Source organism: Pristiophorus japonicus, chromosome 10, assembly GCF_044704955.1.
Source record: "Pristiophorus japonicus isolate sPriJap1 chromosome 10, sPriJap1.hap1, whole genome shotgun sequence".
Classification (NCBI taxonomy): domain Eukaryota; kingdom Metazoa; phylum Chordata; class Chondrichthyes; family Pristiophoridae; genus Pristiophorus; species Pristiophorus japonicus.
This window is the reverse complement of record NC_091986.1, coordinates 200309593-200331093: the sequence shown is the minus strand read 5'-3', so window position 1 is coordinate 200331093 and position 21501 is coordinate 200309593. Positions and strand designations below refer to the sequence as shown.

General features: G+C 43.3%; 1 protein-coding gene across 2 annotated transcripts in view; it reads right to left on the bottom strand.

Moving 5' to 3' along the window:
- The window catches only part of LOC139275267 (uncharacterized), a 34007-nt gene that overhangs the window by 6051 nt on the left and 6455 nt on the right, over positions 1-21501 (bottom strand). Inside the window, exons 3-8 of one of the 2 annotated variants that reach the window (XR_011595703.1) lie at positions 15241-15301; positions 8974-9041; positions 8257-8359; positions 5194-5287; positions 3730-3848; positions 1047-1129 (exon numbers count right to left, since the gene is read on the bottom strand). Coding sequence is in view for 1 of the 2 variants with exons in the window: in XM_070892497.1 (XP_070748598.1) it covers positions 984-1129; positions 3730-3848; positions 8257-8359; positions 8974-9041; positions 15241-15301 (497 nt within the window). In the remaining variant the exon portion in view is untranslated. Of the gene's footprint in view, positions 1-983; positions 1130-3729; positions 3849-5193; positions 5288-8256; positions 8360-8973; positions 9042-15240; positions 15302-21501 lie in introns of those variants that run through there. The other variant, XM_070892497.1, reaches the window with a different exon arrangement.

Here is a 21501-nt window from a genome sequence, read left to right as displayed (position 1 = left end):
GGGTGGATGGGACAGGTTTGCCGTACGCTCCTTCCGCTGCCTGCGCTTGATTTCTGCATGCTCTCGGCGATGAGACTCGAGGTGCTCAGCGCCCTCCCGGGTGCACTTCCTCCACTTAGGGCGGTCTTTGGCCAGGGACTCCCAGGTGTCGGTGGGGATATCGTACTTATCAAGGAGGCTTTGAGGGTGTCCATTAATGATAAAAGGTTAACAAACAACAACTTTTATTTATATAGCACCTTTTACATAGTAAAACATCCCGCTTCACAGCAGTGTTATAAGACAAAACAGATAAATTTGACACCGAGCCAGATAAGCAGAAATTAGTGCAGGTAACCGCTTGGTCAAAGAGCTAGGTTTTAAGGAGTGTCTTAAAGGAGGAAAGAGAGGTAGAGAGGTGGAGAACTTTAGGGAGGGCATTCTTCTTAAAATGAATGAAAACACATCCTTATGTTGCATAAAAAATGTTTTTGGTGCTTCAGTGACCTCTGTAGATCTTTAACTGGCTTTAATGTCAATCTTTGAATTTTAATTGCTTTAATTGTTATTCTATACCTCGATGAAAGACAAACAAAGCTGAAGGACGCCTGTGCTTCATTTATGTGATGCCTATGTAACCAGACCCTAACACAAGGCACAGTCTTGGCAGGAGGAGAGGTAACAGAGAAGAAGTGGAAGAAAATACAATCCTTTTCTCTTTAAAATTATGAAACTAGATTAGTGTTGAGAGAAATGTTGACTGCTTAAATGGCTGTTTTGAATCGACAAAATGTAAATATATCATATAAAGCCTCCCCTTTAATTACTTGCTTTAAAATGTCACTTTTTAAAAAAGTGCTAGGATTTAGCTTAACCAGTTTCATGGACTCCTCAATATTACACTGTTCAGTGCTTCCCATTGAATACCATTCCAGAATGCATCAGAAACAAATATTCCCTCCCATTGTCTGTCAAAACCCTCGGATGCTGCCAGTGCTACTCACCAGTTTATGTAATGGTGCGGTAAGACAGGCTCCTGCTCAGACCCCTCTCCAACAGCCAGTCCAGACTTTAAAGCTTTGAAATTAGCTTCAATGTCTCTTTTTAAGACATCCAAAGTAATATACCCACTGAAATAATTTAAAACTTTCTGGAAAGAGAAAATAAACATATTTTAAAACTAATGAAGAACAGCTCTCCTTCAGTTGCCACGTGGACAGTGCCACCACCTAGCGTAGTACTAAACCATGCACAACAGAAGATTTCAAGTTAGATCCCTGGCCTCTGCAGCATTAACCATGGGGCGGGTGGGGCTCCTTGCACTGCTGGTTTCCGAAGTACGGGTCATGAACAACCGGCAGCAATTCCAAACTCATAGAATCATATAGAAATTACAGCACAGAAATAGGCCATTCAGCCCAACTGGCCTATGGCGGTGTTTATGCTCCACACCAGCCTCCTCCCAAATATCATCATCATAGGCGGTCCCTCGGAGTCGAGGAAGACTTGCTTCCACTCTTAGAATGAGTCTTGAGGTGGCTGAACAGACCAATACGAGAGCCCCAGTCCCTGTCACAGGTGGGACAGACAGCCGTTGAGGGCAAGGAAGGGTGGGACAGATTAGCCGCACGCTCTTTCTGCTGCCTGCGATTGATTTCTGCATGCTGTCGGCAATGAGACTCGAGGTGCTCAGCGCCCTCCCGGATGCACTTCCTCCACTTAGGGTGGTCTTTGGCCAGGGACTCCCAGGTGTCAGTGGGGATGTTGCATTTTATCAGGGAGGCTTTGAGGGTGTCCTTGTAATGTTTTCTCTGCCCAACTTTGGCTTGTTTGCCGTGAAGGAGTTCCGAGTAGAGCGCTTGCTTTGGGAGTCTCGTGTCTGACATGCGGACAATGCAACTAACCCTATCAGCGTAACCTTGTTTCTTTCCCCATCATGTACTTTTCCAGCTTTCCCCTTTGATCTCCTCACACATTTACTGTAAGTACGATGGGCATGAATGCTTCGTGCTTAATTACTTGTAAGCGAACACTTCACCAGACGGGCTGTTGTACATTTTAGCCTTTGGCGCAGACCTGCCCACTGACCACTTGACCAAGGTGGTGCTTAGCTGTCACCTGGGATACTGTGACCTTCTTCTCCGGCCTGGCTTTTGTTTCGCCTCGGTGCCACTCGGGATTACTGGTGATGTCGGAGAGCTGGGAATCAGGTTGCAAAGCCCAGCCCATGCTGTTACTGAGATGAGGCAGCTGGACGATGGACAGCTCGGCCGGTGTGGTCAAATTGCTGGTCATGTTTGTCGTGATGCAAGTCAAGGTGCCATCGTCCTGGTGGATTCACGAAGGCCAGAGTTCAGGGAGACCAGATTTTTTTTTAAAAAGGTCCTTCTGAGCACCAGTTAGATGAGATCTGTACTTCGTGAATTTTCAAGACCAAGATCGATAGATTTTTGTTGGGTACAGGTACGGGTATCGAGGCCTATGGAACAAATGAAGTTGAAGTACAGATCGGCCATGATCGAAGTGAATGGCTCGAGGGGCTAAATGGCCTATGTTCCTAACAGGTTGTACAAAGCTCAGCAATGTTTTATTCATGTGTCATTTTGTAAACATCAGTTAGCCTAGAAAAAGCACGGAGTTTTTTAAATAAAGGAATGCCTCCCTTTTAATTGTGTTTGTTTGCTAAGAATTTGCTTCTGTCGCATCTAGTGATTGAACAGCACAAATGTTGAGCAATGTCGGCCAATATTTCGAGATGCACACTTCAAATGTATGAGCTCTAATACCTACTTTGTACTCCATTGTATTTGTGCTATAACTTGTGCTATATTGAAAGATGTAAAAGGTGTCTGGGAATGCATTACAAGGTTAATATAACTGGCTCAGATTACATAGGATATACAGCACGGAGCAAGCCATTCGGCCCAACCAGTCCATGCCGGCATTTATGCTCCACTCGAGCCTCCTCTCATCTAATCCTATCAGCATAACTCTCTATTCCCTTCTCCCTCATATGCTTATCTAATTGCCCCTTAATTGCATCGATACTATTCACTTCAACCACTCCCTGTGGTAACGAGTTCCACATTCTCACCAATCTCTGGGTAAAGAAGTTTCTTCTGAATCCCCTATTTGATTTCTCGGTGACTATCTTATATTGATGGCTTCTAGTTATGTTCTTCTCCACAAGTGGAAACACTCTCTCTGTATCTGCATTACACTGCACACGAAAAGAGACACATACACACGTAATTTTTGACTACCTCCTTTCCCAAACCTTCCTCATTCAGTTCAACAACTGGGTTAGTGGGCTTTAACAGCCAGCAGGAGATAGAAGTTAAATAATTCTCTCTCACTTACTTCTCCTTCACCTCTTCCCCAAACACAATATGTTTTGCCATTTGAAGATAACCCAGTTGAGAATCATGAATGAAAAAAATCACCAATAGTGCAGCAGAGTTCAACTCAGTCATACCCTAGGTCCCTTTCACGTTTTGTTGATCATTATTAAAGGTCTAAAACCTTCAAGCACAATCGCACACACCTGATATTTGCATAATCGTTGGACTCTATATTCCTTTGTGGAATCCATCCATGGTTACATTTATCTCAGGTGGGAGGGAAGGGGGTATAAAAGATTGAAATACAAGCAGTGTGATAAAAATGCCTGATGACACGTTACATAATGGACAAAGTGTTACAAGGACAATTTTTGCAGTGTGGCCTGAGGTTGACCAAGATGATACTCACATACAAGACTGAAAGCTGGTGCGCGATATACTTGTGGCTTCCCAGATGCTGCACATCATCTTCCAACTGCTGGCTCAAAACTAGGAGCTGATTTAGTTTCCCAATGTGGGAAAAATAATCTGCATCGAAAGCACAGACAAAGCAGTTTTAGTTTTTTGCCCTCAACCAGTGCAATACAGCCTGGCTTTCTGGAGGGGAACAGGCAGTGAATGGTGAAATAGGGATCACACCAAGTAAATTAAGTGGAGCTATACACAAAACTATTGATCATGAACTTATAAACTGCAATCCGTGTATAATAAAGCTTTGTTAGCATGATTTAAAAAAGTTATTAAAAACCTCCTAAGAATTTAATTAGAAAATAAGGATCGTCAGGAATAGATATTCATAATGCATTGTCCAGAAAAGTTACATTTTATAACATGTGTACGCAACACAAAGTCACTCAATCTGTAATACAGTACATAATTAGGGAATACCATTGAATGAATTGTGCAAAATCTCGGCACTTTGGTTAGGAATTCACAGAATCAGGGACGCTTTTCATCACGTAATTCAAGATTGTTGAAAGAAACTACTGCTTTTTCACTCATTGACTCAAGTTACTTCCCCAATGTTTTGCCCCACAAAATGTCTGTGTATTATATACGCAATTTAAATAACAAAGGAAATCATTCAAATACCTTTGTGTTATAAACTTCATTTTAAGAAACTGTTATTAGAGCCCGGACCAGATTTGTTTTCCTACACACAAGTGACATATTTTCCCTGCTTTTTGGGATCCTGCATTCTGCAAACTATTCCCTAGCTGAAAAGTGTTGTAAATACATTGTTCCCAGGCCTCCACTGGTGCTGTACAAAGCATTTTTACATTTTCTTAAGAGCTCAAAAGGAGACGCGTGACTGCCATGCGCCACTCTCCAGTTTGACTTTCTTTCCTGCCACCATTCCAAATCAAGACTGTTGGAGGGTGTAGATTCTAGATCTGAAAACGGAGGGACTCCAGCTCCATACATTTAGGCGTTAGTGGAGATCTAATGAAAGCTCAACAGCCCCATAAAAACGGAAGCCTCCAATGCCGTCAGCTCTCTGAAAGTCAGATCCTTTATGTTAACGAGTGTTGTCAAAAGCAGGAGTACCTCAGGCCTGTTGTGTATGGTCCTCCTTGCAGCTAAAAGGCTTTGTAACCTGCTGTTAAGAGGAGCTTAACAACCTAGCGCAATGCCCATTGATTTTCTTTAGTTCCTTGTGAGAGAAATGTAGTAACTCTCTTGATGCAATAGAGCATGATAGAGATTGAGAACGTATTGTGTGAGCAACCATGACTGCAAATCCATGTCCTGTTCCACATTACTAAGCCAACTCAAACCCTTGTTTTTTTCCCCAAATAAGTGAAATTAAAAGACTGAGAAAGTTTATACAAAATAAATGGGAAAGATAAGTTACTGTTAGTTATTAACTCACCTGAATGCAAAACCCTCACAGTTCTTCATACACTCAACAAAAAGAGCCATCTTTGACGCAAAAGCTACAGAAACCATAGGGTTGAGTTTCAACACTAAATAAAAATTAAAATATAAAAAACTACAATTTAATAAAATGAAATAAAAAGCACCGTACGCTGTTACTAAGAAATTAAAACCAAGAAAGAAAAACTAATAACACTCTTTGCTACACAGCATATCTGAATAATGCAGCACACATTCGCTTTCCAACCCCAGACTTCTCAACCACTGTGCAGCCTCATTTCAAAGCCAGCTGCAGTACCGTCAGTCGTGCTTCTCAATGGTTCATTAGGCTCAGATACAGCATTTAAAAATATAAACATCTTTATGGTGAAGAGAGATGGTGTGAACGGAATTAAGGAACTTTGGGGTCAAAATTGCCCCTTTTCGCGACGCCCATTAGCGCCTCCGTGCGGACGCGATACATTTTTCGCCTGGGGGAGGGGTGTGCTACCGGCTCCCGTAAAATTACTCGGGAGTTAGCGCCGCGCTGCGCCCCATGGGTAGCACCACGAGCCGCCGCACAATCGCCGATGATGTAATCGCTTTGCGCGGTGACCCCCTTAGCGTCGTGCACCGACCCCTTTCCGCCCCGCGGCGGATATCGCCCTGCGTCAGCACCAGCCTCGCGGGTCACAACCCAGGCCGACATTTGCTTGTGGGGCGGAAGTTAAAGGGGAGGTCGCTATCTTACCTTTTTGGCGGACTCACGGGTCGGCCCGATGACTTCATTTGTTTGGGGTGCCGGGCTGCGTCCTCGGTAGCACTCTGCCCCGGTGGCCTAGTGGAGGCCAGCAGAGGCCGTGCAGGGTGCACTGCTTCCCTCCCCTTTAAGCAAACGCATCAGCGCTTGGTGGACCATCCGCGTAGCGCTGCTGATTGTGCCCCAGTAGCCCCGCTGGTCCCGCCCCAAGAGGAAGTGGAGCGCACAAGATTGCTCCGAGTGGCAGTAAGCGCAATGTCACGGCCGGGGCGGGGCTTCCGTGCCAGGCGCAGGAACATAAGAAATAGGAACAGGAGTAGGCCATTTGGCCCCTCGAGCCTGCTCCGCCATTTAATAAGGTCATGGCTGGTCTGATCATGGATTTAGCTCCACTTCCCCACCCGCTCCCCATAACTCCTTATCCCCTTGTCGTTTAAGAAACTGTCTATTTCTGTCTTAAATTTATTCAATGACCCAGCTTCCACAGCTCTCTGAGGCAGCGAATTCCACAGATTTACAACCCTCTGAGAAGAAATTTCTCCTCGTCTCTGTTTTAAATGGGCGGCTCCTTATTCTAAGATTGTGCCCTCTAGTTCTAGTCTCCCCCATCAGTGGAAATATCCTCCCTGCATCGACCTTGTCAAGCCTCCTCATAATCTTTCGATAAGATCACCTCTCATTCTTCTGAATTCCAGTGAGTCCCGCCTTAAGCCGGTTACCGCCTGCTGGGGAATTTCTCCCCTTTGTACCAAAACAAAATACTGGAAAATGCTGGAAATACTCAGCAGGTCTGACGAAAGATCATCAACCTGAAATATTAACTGTTTCTCTCTCCACAGACACTGCTTAATTGCTGAGTATTTCCAGCATTTTCTAATAAATTCTGTATTCAGATTTAATGAAAGACAGTTATATCTACATTAGCATTTTGAAACACAGAGAAAACACTATGTTACATTTGGTTTGTTAAGTTAATATTCAAAGGTGATGACAAATAAGGTAGCAAACAACCACTTTGTATTCCTTGCTACAAGTAACGTGAACGCGTTTAGGATTTTTCTAGACACTTTGATCCCTATTTTATATTATCATTCCAATTAACTCCCATTAACTAAAAACAAAATGCTTTTGAAGCCTTTGAATTTCGATCCTGCTCTGCTTCGGAGGAGCAAATGATATTACAATTGTAAGCTTGTCATAGCAGAAGGACTAAGAAGGACTGGAAAATATAGTAACACACTCGCAACACAATTGAGTGGTATATAGATTTTGGTGTCCAGAACTCAGATTATCTTAGTTCGACATGGAAACCCCAGGATTATTGATCCAATTTCCCTGATCTTTGCTCCCGGGGAACACCTATATCCTGAGAGCAGAGATTAGCAAAAGATAGCTGAAATCGCTTTCAGTTGTAAATACCGTACTGTTCCTTCTGATATTTTTAAAAATGTTTTCCTCATAAACCCGCTTAGCTTCCTTTATCCTGCTCTTCAAATATTTTCCTATTTTCTCCTTTAGTTTAAAAAAAATTCTCCTTCTAGTCCTCATAATCCAACAACCCACAAAACCGTGGCACCCTTTCCCCAGCTCGTCCAGATAAACTGAAAGCAAGCAATCGGAGATGGAGCAATAGGGGCGGTTATTAACCGCCCAGGTGGCGGCAGATTATCAGTCTGGCCATGATGAGGCTCAGGCTGTGCAGGCTCAGTCATTGAGTATAGTCAAGACAGAGATCGATAGATTTTGGGATATTAAGGGAATCATGGGATATGGGGATAGTACAGGAAAGTGGAGTTGAGGTCGAAGGTCAGCCATGATCTCACTGAATAGCGGGAGCAGGCTCGAGGGGCCAAATGGCCTACTACTGCTCCTATTTCTTATGTTCTTATGATCCATCCCTTTCCCTAAGCATATTTCGAACAGTGCAAAAAAGAAAACAATTAAGGACAAAGAAAGAAATCTTAACTCTTCACTTGATCTGCTGGCAGTTAAATGTCAGCTGACTGTCATTGTTATATGCCTCCCACGCCCGCACTCCCCAAAAGTCTCTGTGCTCATGTCACCAGCACACATGCTGTATTTTATTTACATCATGTTCCATTACCAGTGTCCCATGGTAACTGCAAAACCTCTCAAATGTGAACTTTACTCTATATTTAGTCATTTACTTAATGTTAACCCATTTGATGTGATGTTATAGTTTTTCGGCAGAATTAAAAAGAGACACAACTAATATCGTTGGAGTTGTACATTGAACAAATAAACTGACACCTGGACCAATGTACATGAATGTATCCAGACAGGAGGAAGAATTCTTACCGTCCACAGGAGGCCGTTCCAGCATGTCAACGGGTCTACCGTGTATCACAAATATTTCAACACGGGGAAATAACGTCGATAATCCTTGAGAATCCAGATAGTCCTGTAAAAGATAGTTTACACTGTACTTTACGGACTTCTGAAAAGGTGGCTGTAGAGCAATAATACAGCAATAGCAGCCTTTAAAAAATGTTTTAGATTCTAGACTACATTTTTTTAGATTGATAAAATCTATCAAATTCTTTTCAAAAACAGCTTGCATTTAAATAGCACCTTTACTGTAGAACAATGTCTCAAAAGTGCCAATCTGTGTAATCTCCTCCAGCCCTACAAGTTACCCTCTGAGATCTCTGCGCTCCTCCAATTCTGGCCTTCAGCTGCCAAGAACCTAAGCTCTGGAATTCCCTCCCTAAACCACTGCGCCTTGCTACTTCTCTTTCCTCCTTTAAAACGCTCCCCTCTTGGACCAATCTGCCCTAATATCTCCTTAGGTGGCTCGGTGTCAAAAAACTGTTGCTATCGCTCCTGTGAAGCGCTACATAAATACAAGTTATTGTTCACAGCCCTTTCTATTATCATCACAAGTGCATCAGCGCTGCAGCTTGAAGTACTTTAATGTAAGTATTTTTCAACCAACTAAACAGATGACTAGATAGGAGCAATATTGCACATGACTCTACAATTAATTAGCGTTTTAAAGATGGTAAAGCACATTACCTCCAGCTGTGGAACAGGGTCTGGCAGATGCTCCAGATATTGTTTAATTCTTTCAACATAATCTACACCTGGATGAGAATGAAAGAACAATTTGAAAAACAACCAAGCTAGTTGCTGAATCCCAATAATATCGTTACTACGCCCTGGATAAGCATTCAAAAATAAAATATCTCCACGGAATGAAATGCTTTCCCCATTTGGGACCTAGACTGAACTCCAGCCCAGATTGATCAGATGAATGTCTCTTCTGTCACTGCAAGGGTCCTGTATGAAATAGATTTGGATGATCATGACCTATTTCTCAGTGGACATGGAGACACAGTAGAAAACTGTCCCAGATTAGCAGTCTTGTAGAGGGGTCACAGGATGGCTGGCATTGAAAATGGAAAAATTGGGCAGTACAGGCTACTCACCTGTATCTGAGGCTGAGGCACATTGTTGGAACAGAGTTAAAGGAGTATTACCCTGGCAGTTTTTGAGGACGTCAATGGGTCAGCAAAAACAGCGGTGGGTGGGGGGGGGGGGGGGGGGTAGAAAAATGATTTTCTTTTTTTGTTAGTCTATCAAAACTTCATACAGCTTCCAGTTCCCCCCCACCCCTCTACCCTACATAGATATGGCTTGTTTCAACTGCATATTTCTTAGAAATAAAAAATGTAATTATTATGAAGACAGCAACAAAGAATTAATAATTCAAAAGGCATACCACAGGGGTGAAATTGGTCTTCGGCGCAAAGCAGGTGAAAGCAAATCCGTTCTGTTATACACCCTGCCCAAATTAAGTCAATGGAGAAGATAGTCGGGACAGTGTAAAAAACACGCTGCTGTTTCGCTGTCGCCCATATTGTCATATTGCCCAAGACCCTTTCACCCCCCACGGTTCTGCAACTAGGACTCGACAACCATACATCGGCAGCAAATAGGAAACATGAATATCAATTTTTACTTCCTAGTTTTACAAATGTAGCAAATTTTTTAGAACATATTTTAACACAAGTCCACTGCAGAACATCATCCTGGACTAGTGTCAGTAATGACCATGAAACTATCAGATTATCATAAAAACCTATCTGGTTCATTAATGTCCTTTAGGGAAGGAAATCTGCCATCTTTAACCGGTTTGGCCTATATGTGACTCCAGACCCACAGCAATGTGGTTGACTCTTAAATGCCCTCCGAAACGGCGCTCCCCACCACCTTCTCAAGGGCAATCAGGGATGGGCAACAAATGCCGGCCTTGCTAGCGACGCCCACATCCAATGAACGGATAAAAAAAACTATTCTTTTGAGATAGCTGTGGTTCCACTGATCCCATATCTATTTACATTTCTAAACTAAAAACTAAATGTTTTTATGTAGTCCCAATGTAACTGCTTTTCCTTACCCAGGTATAATAAATAATATTCAAGAGTGTGGGATGGTTCAAGCAAAGGATTGTTGTCAAATAAAGCTACCCAAAATAAAATGGCTTCAAATACAAATCTAACATCCCACCCCTCTCTTGAAGGCTCACATTTGGTTCTCTGGACAGCAAGCATCAAGCATGCTCACCTCAGAAGGTTGTGGGTTCAAGTCCCACTCCAGAGACGAGAGCACAAAAATCTAGGCTGCTCTGTGCCACTCCAATGCAGTGCTGAGGGAGTGCTGCACTGTTTGAGGTGCCGTCTTTCAGATGAGACATTAAATTGAGGCTCCCTCTGCTCTCACAAATGAACGTAAAAGATCCCATTATTTCGAAGAGCAGGAGAGTTCTCCCCGGTGTCCTGGCCAATATTTATCTCTCACTCAATATCACTAAAATAGCTGTTTGTGGGAGCTTGTTGTGCGCAAATTGGCTGCCGCGTTTCCTAGAAAAGTGACTACACTTCAAAAGTACTTAATTGGTTGTATAGTGCTTTGGGACGTCCTGAGGCCGTGAAAGGCGCTATAGAAATTGAAGTCTGTCTGTATTATTTACATTTGAGCCCGATTGTGGCAGGCTGTCAGAATGCAGGACAATCCCCTTCCAAAGTCCACCCCTACCCCCCTGGCTGTGATCAGCTAACTGAGCGCAACTCCCTTTCACTTTGAGGTTTTTGTTCTTGTTTCATTTAGATTGCTTTGTGCTGCTCATCCAAGATAGCAGACACTGAACCTGGCTCCCAGACCTCTGCCAATCACATCAACTGCTAAGGAAGGTACAAGAGCACTGTGGGTTAATACACACTGCAGTTTGTCTTCCCTCGTGCTCGGTCGGAAGTGACTCCCCTCTGCTGACCACACTGGCCAAGGTTTTCACCTTGTGTGCTTGCCCCCGCAATTTATCATAATGGACAAGAAAATCACGGGCTGGCGAGCACACATGTGGGAGTATACACATAGAAATGCCCAGCCATTGCTTCTTCCCCCTCCTTCTTAGCGGAGTTTGGTGGCTCACTGTGGAAAACAAATGATATAGGTCCACCCATCACCACTCTGTCGAACTGATACACTTGTAGGTGTGACATGCAAGGGGCTCAGTGGTAGCACCCTCGCCTCGGAGTCAGAAGGTTGTGGGTTCAAGCTCCACGCCACAGACTGGAGCACATAAATCTAGGCCGACACTCCCAGTGCAGTGCAGAGGAAGTGCTGCACTGTCGGATATGCCGTCTTTCAGATGAGATGCTAAACCGAGGCCCCGTCTGCGTAAAAGATCCCATGGCACTATTTCAAAGAAGACCAGGGGAAATATCCCCGGTGTCCTGGTCAATATTTATCCCTCAGTCAACATCACTAAAACAGATCATCTGGTCATTATCACATTGCTGTTTGTGAGGGTTTGCTGTGTGTGATTTTGCTGCTGCATTTCCCACATTACAACAGTGACTACACTTCAAAAAGTACTTCATTGGCTGTAAAACGCTTTGGGGCGTCCGGTGATTGTGAAAGGCACTGTATAAATGCAAGTCTTTCTTTCTTTTGTACTACACCATTGCAGTATGCCATTACTCTACCCAGAGTACAGCATACACATCAGAATGCAACAGCAGTTTGGGTGATGTTATGCAAGAAGTTTTCTTTTCAGACACATAAAAAGGAAAATTAGTACAATCATACAAAAACCCGTGTCTAAACTGCATAAATAGGTGGGAGAATTAAAGTTATCTTAATTTAGAGAGTATGACTAATTAGTAAATCACAGGGGACTAATAGGTTCCTCAAGGGATTGCAGCCATTGGCATCTGGGAAAGAAATGGGGGCAGGTAAATTGAAAAATAAACGCTGGACTGGAAAATAACAGTAAAATACAACCAAAAGCCTCCGCCATAAACCACCATCTGTTAGACCTTTCCACAGATGAACCCTTGTTGACTCTCATCTCTCGCCTCCTGACCAGGACTGGGAATTAAATATTCAGGGGTACTTGACAATCCGGAAGGACAGACAAAAAGAAAAATGAGGTGGGGTAGCTCCATTGATAAAGGATGGAATCACTGCAATAGAAAGAAATGATAAGGATGTTGAAACAGTTTGGGTGGAGATAAGGAACAATAAGGGGAAAAAGTCACTGGTGGGCATAGTCTATATGCCCCCCAACAGTAGCAACAGGAAATAGTGGGGGCTTGTAAAAAGGGAACAGCAATAATCATGGGTTATTTTAACCTCTGTATTGATTGGACAAATCAAATTGGTCAGGGTAGGCTTGAGGAGGAGATCATAGAGTGCATAAGGGACGGGTACCTTGAGCAGCACGTAACGGAACCAACTAGGGGGCAGGCTATTTTAGATCTGGTCCTGTGTAATGAGACAGGATTAATAAACAATCTCCTAGTAAAGGATTCCCTCGAAATGAGTGATCATAGCATGATTGAATTTCAAATTCAGATGGAGGGTGAGAAAGTTGGATCTCTAACCAGCATACTAAGCTTAAATGAAGGAGACTATGAAGGTATGAGGGCAGAGTTGGATAAAATGGACTGGGAAAATAGATTAAAGTGTAGGACGGTTGATGAACAGTAGTGTACATTTAAGGATATATTTCACAACTCTCAAGAAAAATATATTCCAGTGAGGAAGAAAGGGTGTAAGAGTAAGGATAGCCATCCGTGGCTAACGAAAGAAATAAAGGATGGTATCCAATTAAAAACAAGGGCATACAAAGTGGCCAAAACTAGTGGGAGGGCAGAAGACTGGGAAGCTTTTAAAAGCCAGCAAAGAACGACGAAAAAAATGATTATGAGAGGGAAGATAGACTATGAAAGTAAACTAGCACAAAATATAAAAACAGATAGCAAGAGTTTCTATAGGTATATGAAAAGGAAAAGAGTGGCTAAAGTAAATGTTGGTTCCTTAGAGAACGAGACCGGGGAATTAGTAATGGGGAACATGGAGATGGCAGAAACTCAGTCTTTACAGTAGAGGACACTAACAATATTCCAACAGTGGATAGTCAAGGGGCTATAGGGGGAATGGAACTTAACACAATCACAATCACAAAGGAGGTGGTACTCAGTAAGATAATGGTACCAAAGGCAGATAAATCCCTTGGATCTGATGGCTTGCATCCTAGGGTCTTAAGAGAAGTAGCGGCAGGAATTGTGGATGCATTGGTTGTAATTTACCAAAATTCTCTGGATTCTGGGGAGGTCCCAGCAGATTGGAAAACTGCAAATGTAACACTCCTATTTACAAAAGGAGGCAGACAAAAAGCAGGAAACGATAGACCAGTTAGTCTAACATCTGTGGTTGGGAAAATGTTGGAATCCATTATTAAAGAAGCAGCAGCAGGACATTTGGAAAAGCAAAATTCGGTCAGGCAGAGTCAGCATGGATTTATGAAGGGGTAGTCATGTTTGACAAATTTGCTGGAGTTCTTTGAGAATGTAACGGACAGGGTGGATAAAGGGGAACCAGTGGATGTAGTGTATTTGGACTTCCAGAAGGCAACTGACAAGGTGCCACATAAAAGGTTACTGCACAAGATAAAAGTTCAAGAGGTTGGAGGTAATATATTAGCATGGATAGAGGGTTGGCTAACTAACAGAAAACAGAGAGTCACGATAAGTGGTTCATTCTCTGGTTGGCAACCAGTAACTAGTGGGGTGCCACAGAGATCAGTGCTGGGACCCCAACTATTTACAATTTATATTAACGACTTGGAAAAAGGGACTGAATGTAACGTAGCCAAGTTTGCTGATGATACAAAGATGGGAGGAAAAGCAATGTGTGAGGAGGACACAAAAAATCTGCAAAAGGACATGAGTGGGCAAAAATTTGGCAGATGGAGTATAATGTTGGAAAGTGTGAGGTCGTACACTTTGGCAGAAAAAAAAATCAAAGAGCGAGTTATTATTTAAATGGAGAAAGATTGCAAAGTGCTGCTGTACAGCGGGACTTGGGGGTACTTGTGCATGAAACACAAAAGGATAGTACGTAGGTACAGCAAGTGATCAGGAAGGCCAATGGAATCTTGGCCTTTATTGCAAAGGGGATGGAGTATAAAAGCAGGGAAGTCTTGCTACAGCTATACAGGGTATTGGTGAGACCACACCTGGAATACTACATGCAGTTTTGGTTTCCATATTTATGAAAGGATATACTTGCTTTGGAGGCAGTTCAGAGGTTCACTAGGTTGATTCCGGGGATGAGGGGGTTGACTTATTAGGAAAGGTTGAGTAGGTTTGGCCTCTACTCATTGGAATTCAGAAGAATGAGAGGTGATCTTATCAAAACGTATAAGATTATGAGGGGGCTTGACAAAGTGGATGCAGAGAGGAAGTTCCCACTAGAACTAAAGGGCATGATCTTAGAATAAGGAGCCGTCCATTTAAAACTGAGATGAGGAGGAATTTCTTCTCTGAGGATTGTAAATCTGTGGAATTCGCTGCCTCAGAGAGCTGTGGAAGCTGGGACATTGAATAAATTTAAGACAGAAATAGACAGTTTCTTAAACGATAAGGGGATTTGGAGTTGTGGGGAGCGGGCTGGGAAGTGGAGCCGAGTCCATGATCAGATCAGCCATGATCTTATTGAATGGCGGAGCAGGCTCGAGGCTCCGTATGGCCTACTCCTGTTTCTATTTCTTATGTTCTTCTGCCTGCCAAAGATCGCCTAGTCCTCCTTACCAGTTTCTCTACTCCTAGCAGCCTGTGGATGACTACCCTCTAGAACGTCTGGTCCAGAAACCTTCTGCAGGGACAGATTAACGACGTCTCAATTTGGGAATCAGCAACAACAGAAATCATACGTTCACTACAGTAGTGTTGTTTTTTGTTTCAAAATCCATCTAAAAAGAATTACTGTACCTACCTCTCATGTGAAAAGACTCTGACTCGATAGGGCTCTTGTCTTCTCTGAGCTGTTCCTGTAACTAGAACAACAATTATTTCTATTAGTCAAAGGCTAGTATAAAACTTGCCTCGTTCAGAATAGAAAGCAGTATTACTCAAGTAATAATGGGCAGCTACCTTTACTGTACTAGGGAACTGAAGATTGGGTGAGAGAGGGACAAGGCCAAGAGGTTTAAGATGAGAGAATAGTTCCCCGCCAAGTCACACACCATCCCCTACTTGGACATGTATCGCCATTCCTTCATTGTTGCTGGGTCAAAATCCTGGAACTCCATACCTAACAGCATTGTGGGAGCACCTTCACCGATTAAAGGAGGCACACCACCACCTTCTCGAGGACAACCAGGGATGGGCTATAAATGCCCATAGCGCGAAAAAAATTTTTTTAAAGAAGCAAGGCAAAAAGTTTTAGGAAGAGAGTTCCATTGTAAAGAGATGTCATGGCTAAAAGCTGTGGCACTGGAGCAGTAGGTGGGATGGGGGGGAAGAGGGAAGACACAAGAGACCCGACCCACGTCAGAAGGGAAGAACGTGCAGGCTGGAGAAGAGACAGTAAGTTTTTTATAAGAACATAAGAATTAGGAACAGGAGTAGGCCATCTAGCCCCTCGAGCCTGCTCCGCCATTCAATAAGATCATGGCTGATCTGGCCGTGGACACAGCTCCACTTACCCGCTCGCTCCCCATAACCCTTAATTCCCTTATTGGTTAAAAATCTATCTATCTGTGACTTGAATACATTCAATGAGCTAGCCTCAACTGCTTCCTTGGGCAGAGAATTCCACAGATTCACAACCCTCGGAGAAGAAATTCCTTCGCAACTCAGTTTTAAATTGGCTCCCCCGTATTTTGAGGCTGTGCCCCCTAGTTCGAGTCTCCCCGACCAGTGGAAACAACCTCTCTGCCTCTATCTTGTCTATCCCTTTCATTATTTTAAATGTTTCTATAAGATCACCCCTCATCCTTCTGAACTCCAACGAGTAAAGACCCAGTCTACTCAATCTATCATCATAAGGTAACCCCCTCATCTCCGGAATCAGCCTAGTGAATCGTCTCTGTACCCCCTCCAAAGCCAGTATATCCTTCCTTAAGTAAGGTGACCAAAACTGCATGCAGTACTCCAGGTGCGGCCTCACCAATACCCTATACAGTTGCAGCAGGACCTCCCTGCTTTTGTATTCCATCCCTCTCGCAATGAAGGCCAACATTCCATTCGCCTTCCTGATTACCTGCTGCACCTGCAAACTAACTTTTTGGGATTCATGCACAAGGACCCCCAGGTCCCTCTGCACCTCAGCATGTTGTAATTTCTCCCCATTCAAATAATATTCCCTTTTACTGTGTTTTTTTTCCCCCAAGGTGGATGACCTCACACTTTCCGACATTGTATTCCATCTGCCAAACCTTAGCCCATTCGCTTAACCTATCTAAATCTCTTTGCAGCCTCTCTGTGTCCTCTACACAACCCGCTTTCCCACTAATCTTTGTGTCATCTGCAAATTTTGTCCCCTCTTCCAGGTCATCTATGTATATTGTAAACAGTTGTGGTCCCAGCACCGATCCCTGTGGCACACCACTAACCACCAATTTCTAACCCGAAAAGGACCCATTTATCCCGACTCTCTGCTTTCTGTTCGTCAGCCAATTCTCTATCCATGCTAATACATTTCCTCTGACTCCGCGTACCTCTATCTTCTGCAGTAATCTTTTGTGTGGCACCTTATCGAATGCCTTTTGGAAATCTAAATACACCACATCCATCGGTACACCTCTACCCACCATGCTCGTTATATCCTCAAAGAATTCCAGTAAATTAGTTAAACATGATTTCCCCTTCATGAATCCATGCTGCGTCTGCTTGATTGCACTATTCCTATATAGATTGCACAGGGTTTACAGGGTTTTTAAACACAGAGAGCATCACGGCCAAGCCTGATACTATCCTCACCCAACATTCACACAACACACTTGTGGATAGGAGTTATGGAACAACAGCATTGGAGTGTAGCGCTGCTAATGTTGTCCTGGCTGTCAGTAAACCCAGTGTGGACTGGGAATTAAAACTGGATCATTCTGATCATGGGGATATGATTTACATCACACTTATAACATTGCTCCTCCTAATAAGTCACGCCATTTGTGGAATGAAAATCATATGGCTTATCATGTACCTCTATTTATATTACAGCTGTAGATTTGTATTGTTGGAGCGGATTTTTGGACATATACTTGACTAGTATACGGGACCAAACATTTGTTTTATTTTCCCCTTTAATGAATTTTGTAAGGGACAATACTGATGCATTATGCTTTATATAAAAAAAACAGTTAGACTTTAAGGTATGCTGGCCTTGAGTTATGGAGATAGGAAAGTGAGATAATGAACACTGGAGAGTTAAGTGCTGGGTATGTTTGTTTATACCGGTGCCAAAAGCCTGCACTTGTTTATACTGCCCTGTCACAATGCAGGATGGTTTATATCAAAAGCTTAGCCTTCGATAGTAAAAGCTTTGTAGTGCTAAAGCATGTGATGTAAAGTGACGTAATTTGTAAGATAAAAGAACCTCACTGGAGATACCAATTTGAGAAGCTGGTTCAAAGACAGGGGTCTTTAACACTTCTCCCAAAGCTTTGTCTCCGATTTAATAAACCTCTCTTTATATATTATACAGTCTCGGAAATATTTTTCCACAACAAAATGGCGTCACGAACAGGATACTGTCTGGTCAGACGTGATCACTTAAGACAGTATCTGGAATCTGGTGTTAGAGACTGAAAAGCGAGGTGTACGGGCACGATGAGATAGTGTATAAGATACGAGTAAACAGATAGCGGGAAGAGGCTGACTAACCAGTTTGAGTTGTCCCTTTAGTAAATAAGGTCGTTGCGGAAGGGAACTGATCAATCCAACCTAGAGCCGAAAACTCCGGTGGTAAGGAAACACGCTAGCTTTGTTGCGAAGACAAAGGGTCTCCACAGAGTAGTCGTGGCCGTGAGTATTACAGAAACAAAGGGAAACGTCCGAGACTGGCAAACATGAAAGGTAAGGAAGGGAATGTAAAACGCGGGCTGCCCGGGTCATTAATTAATTCCTATCATTAATTGTAACTTGCGTAATTACGTAATGCCATAAAAAAAGCTGATAGTGACTATCTTAAGTGACATATGGATCCAGACATAAGCTTTGTTGAATGAAGAGAGACTTTTGTGAGTGTCTATTTTGAATGAAGAGAGTACTCGAGTGATTTTGACTGTGGAATGAATGAAAGCCTGTTTTAAGAAGGTGTGGAGTTGCCTGCCTGTTTTAGCTCCACCCACTCTTTCCAAACAGAGTGAAAAAAAAAATTTTTTTTAACCCTTCGTAGTGTTGTCCTGTATGTGGGAAGTTTAAGAAACTGTGAACCTTATGGTATTACATTTTAAGTTAGAAACGAAGGTGTGGATATATTCGGATGATAAGTTACGGAGCTAGGAAATGCACAAAGAATAGGTTTGTTGAGTAAAAGATAAAAAAATACATGGTCCCGGTAGTAAAAAAAAAAGAATTTGACACGCTCACTTACTTGTCGAAAGAAAATATGCAATTGGGTTGAAAGACATAAATTTAGTCTAGGAATGAGATAAAGAATGCCTTTTAAAACGCTCCCATTTTCCTTTGTGTAAAACCTTGACATGAAAGCTTCTAGCTCAGTAAAAAAAAAGTTTTAAATTTAGAAATACCTTCAGGGATCAGGTCAAACTCCTGGGCGAGTGGTGAGCTATCTGTGAAGGTGTAAAAGGGACTTTTGAAAAAGGCTCAAACAGTAAGCTTTGAGCAGTTTAGAAAAGAAAAAAGATAAAGCAGGAAAAGGTCTCTGCCAAGGGAACAGGAGGAGGGCAGAAAAGGGGGACTTGCCATAATTGTGGAAAACCGGGCCATTTTGCCAGGGAATGCAAAGGGAAAGGCAGTGAAAAGCAATGTACGTATTGTGGTAAGAAAGGGCACCTGGAAGCGACACGCTATGGTAAAAATGGCTATCCTAATAAGGTAAGGACCCTGTCAGAACAGGAATACCAGCAGTGGCAGGCGTACAAAGCCACCCTGTGATGTCCGGCGGCCCCTGTACAAAGTAAAAAGGAGGGAAGGATATATGTGTCTGCACTAGTAGAGGGCCGACAGTGTGAGATGCTAGTGGACATGGGAGCCTCAATATCCATTACCAATATGCCCCTTCCCGTCACCGAAAAGAAGGCTCTGATAAACGGAATAGATGGACGGCCCACACTGGCCTACCTGAGTACCACCCAATTGGTGGAAATTGATAACTTATATATACCCATGAGATTTTACGTATGCAAGAATCGTGAGGGAACAATATTGGGGAATGATGTAATGAGGGAATTTAAGGCCCTGATTGATTGCGGCAAGGGGAAACTGACATGGCCAAAGGCGGATGGCAGTAAGGGAGATTTAGGACAGATAGCCCACCATGTGGACAGCATAGGTGTAGCTACAGCCACAAAAACTGACTGGCTTATCGGGACTGGAGGCATATGTGCCTCTGTGCCCAGGGTCTGGGCACAGACAAAATTGGATACTGGAAAGGCGAAGATGGATCCTATTAAAGTCCCTGGACCACCTCATAAATCACACCGACAATACCCTATAAGACCTGAAGCTAGAACAGCGGTTGTAGAAATAGTAAAAGGGCTAGTGGAAAAGGGTATCTTAAAAGAAACAGTTAGCACCACTAACTCCCCAACATGGCCGGTAGGGGAACCAGATGGGAGTTATAGACTCACTATCGACTATACTGCCCTTAACAAGGTCACCCCCAAATTACACCCGATAGTGGCCAGCCCCTCCACAATCCTTACCTTATAGAGTGGGGCCCTGAACAAGAACAGACGTATAGTAAACTCAAGTCAGAACTAGTCTCGGCACCTGGATTGGGACTGCCTGACATGGGTAAGGATTTCCACATCCACTGTAACAATGAAGGTGGGTTCTATATGGCCGTGGTCACCCAAGATCACGGGGATAAAAGGAGACCTATAGCCTATTACTCTACCGCCGAAAGCTCGGTGGTGACTGGGTTATCCAGATGTATAGCCGCGCTAGATTGCGCAGCTTGGGCGGTAAAAATTAAGCGAAACTTTGGTGATGACTGGAAACATCATTCTCCACATTAAACACACATTGGTAGAAATGTTAAACACAGGAAAACTGAGAACCGTATCTAATATGAGACGGGCAAAGTGGGAAGCAGTCCTCTTACCACCCAACAAAGCGGTAACCATAATTAGGGATGTAGGAAACAACCCCGCAGAAGGTATGATGGGTGAGGGGGAACCCCACTTTTGCGAAGAGGTATGTGAGGATATGGAAGAGGATAGAATAAAAGACGCTCCCCTTCAAACCGCAGAACAAACCTTGTTTGTGGACGGCTCACGAAAATACGTAGAGGGACTACCTCGTACCGGATGGGCCGTTGTTAACCAGGATCTAGAGACAGTTGAATCAGGGCGAATTAATGGGGGTTGTCAGCTCAAATGGCAGAACTAGTAGCCCTTACCCGGGCACTGGAATTATAGGAAAATAAGATTGTTAATATCTATACGGACAGTAGATATGCATTCGGGGTAGTACACGATTATATGACAGCATGGGGGAGAAGGGGTGTTTGCGATGGATAAAGACATAACTTACTAAATACCAGTTGATATCAGCTGTGAAAAAGATATTGGTTTAATTGGAAAAAAAAAAGAATTTGAAGAGGTAAAAAACACTCTCCATTGATAATGATTTTAAATTATTAAAATTAAGTCAGTGCCGCTGGGGCCCGAGACGAATAGATAAGTATTGAGAAACTACACCAGGACACTTCTGAGGAGGAAATAGGTATGTGGACAAAGCAGGGCGCAACGCAAGGGAAGGATAACATTTGGAGACAAAACGACAAGGTAATGGCGCCTGAATGCATATAGAATACCTTATTGGAGTTGCATCATGGCCTGTCTCATTCAGGATGAGAGGCCATGACCGGGAGTCTTGGAAGAGATTGGTGGTAGAAAGGGATGGGGAGAGATATTGCCAAATATTGCCATCGATGCATTACGTGCGCACAATATAATCCAGGCAGGCCCATTAAAATTAAAATGGGACACCAGCCCCGTCCACAGGGGCCATGGGAACACGTACAAATGGATTTCACAGGTCCTTTGCCCCCATCCCATGGGAA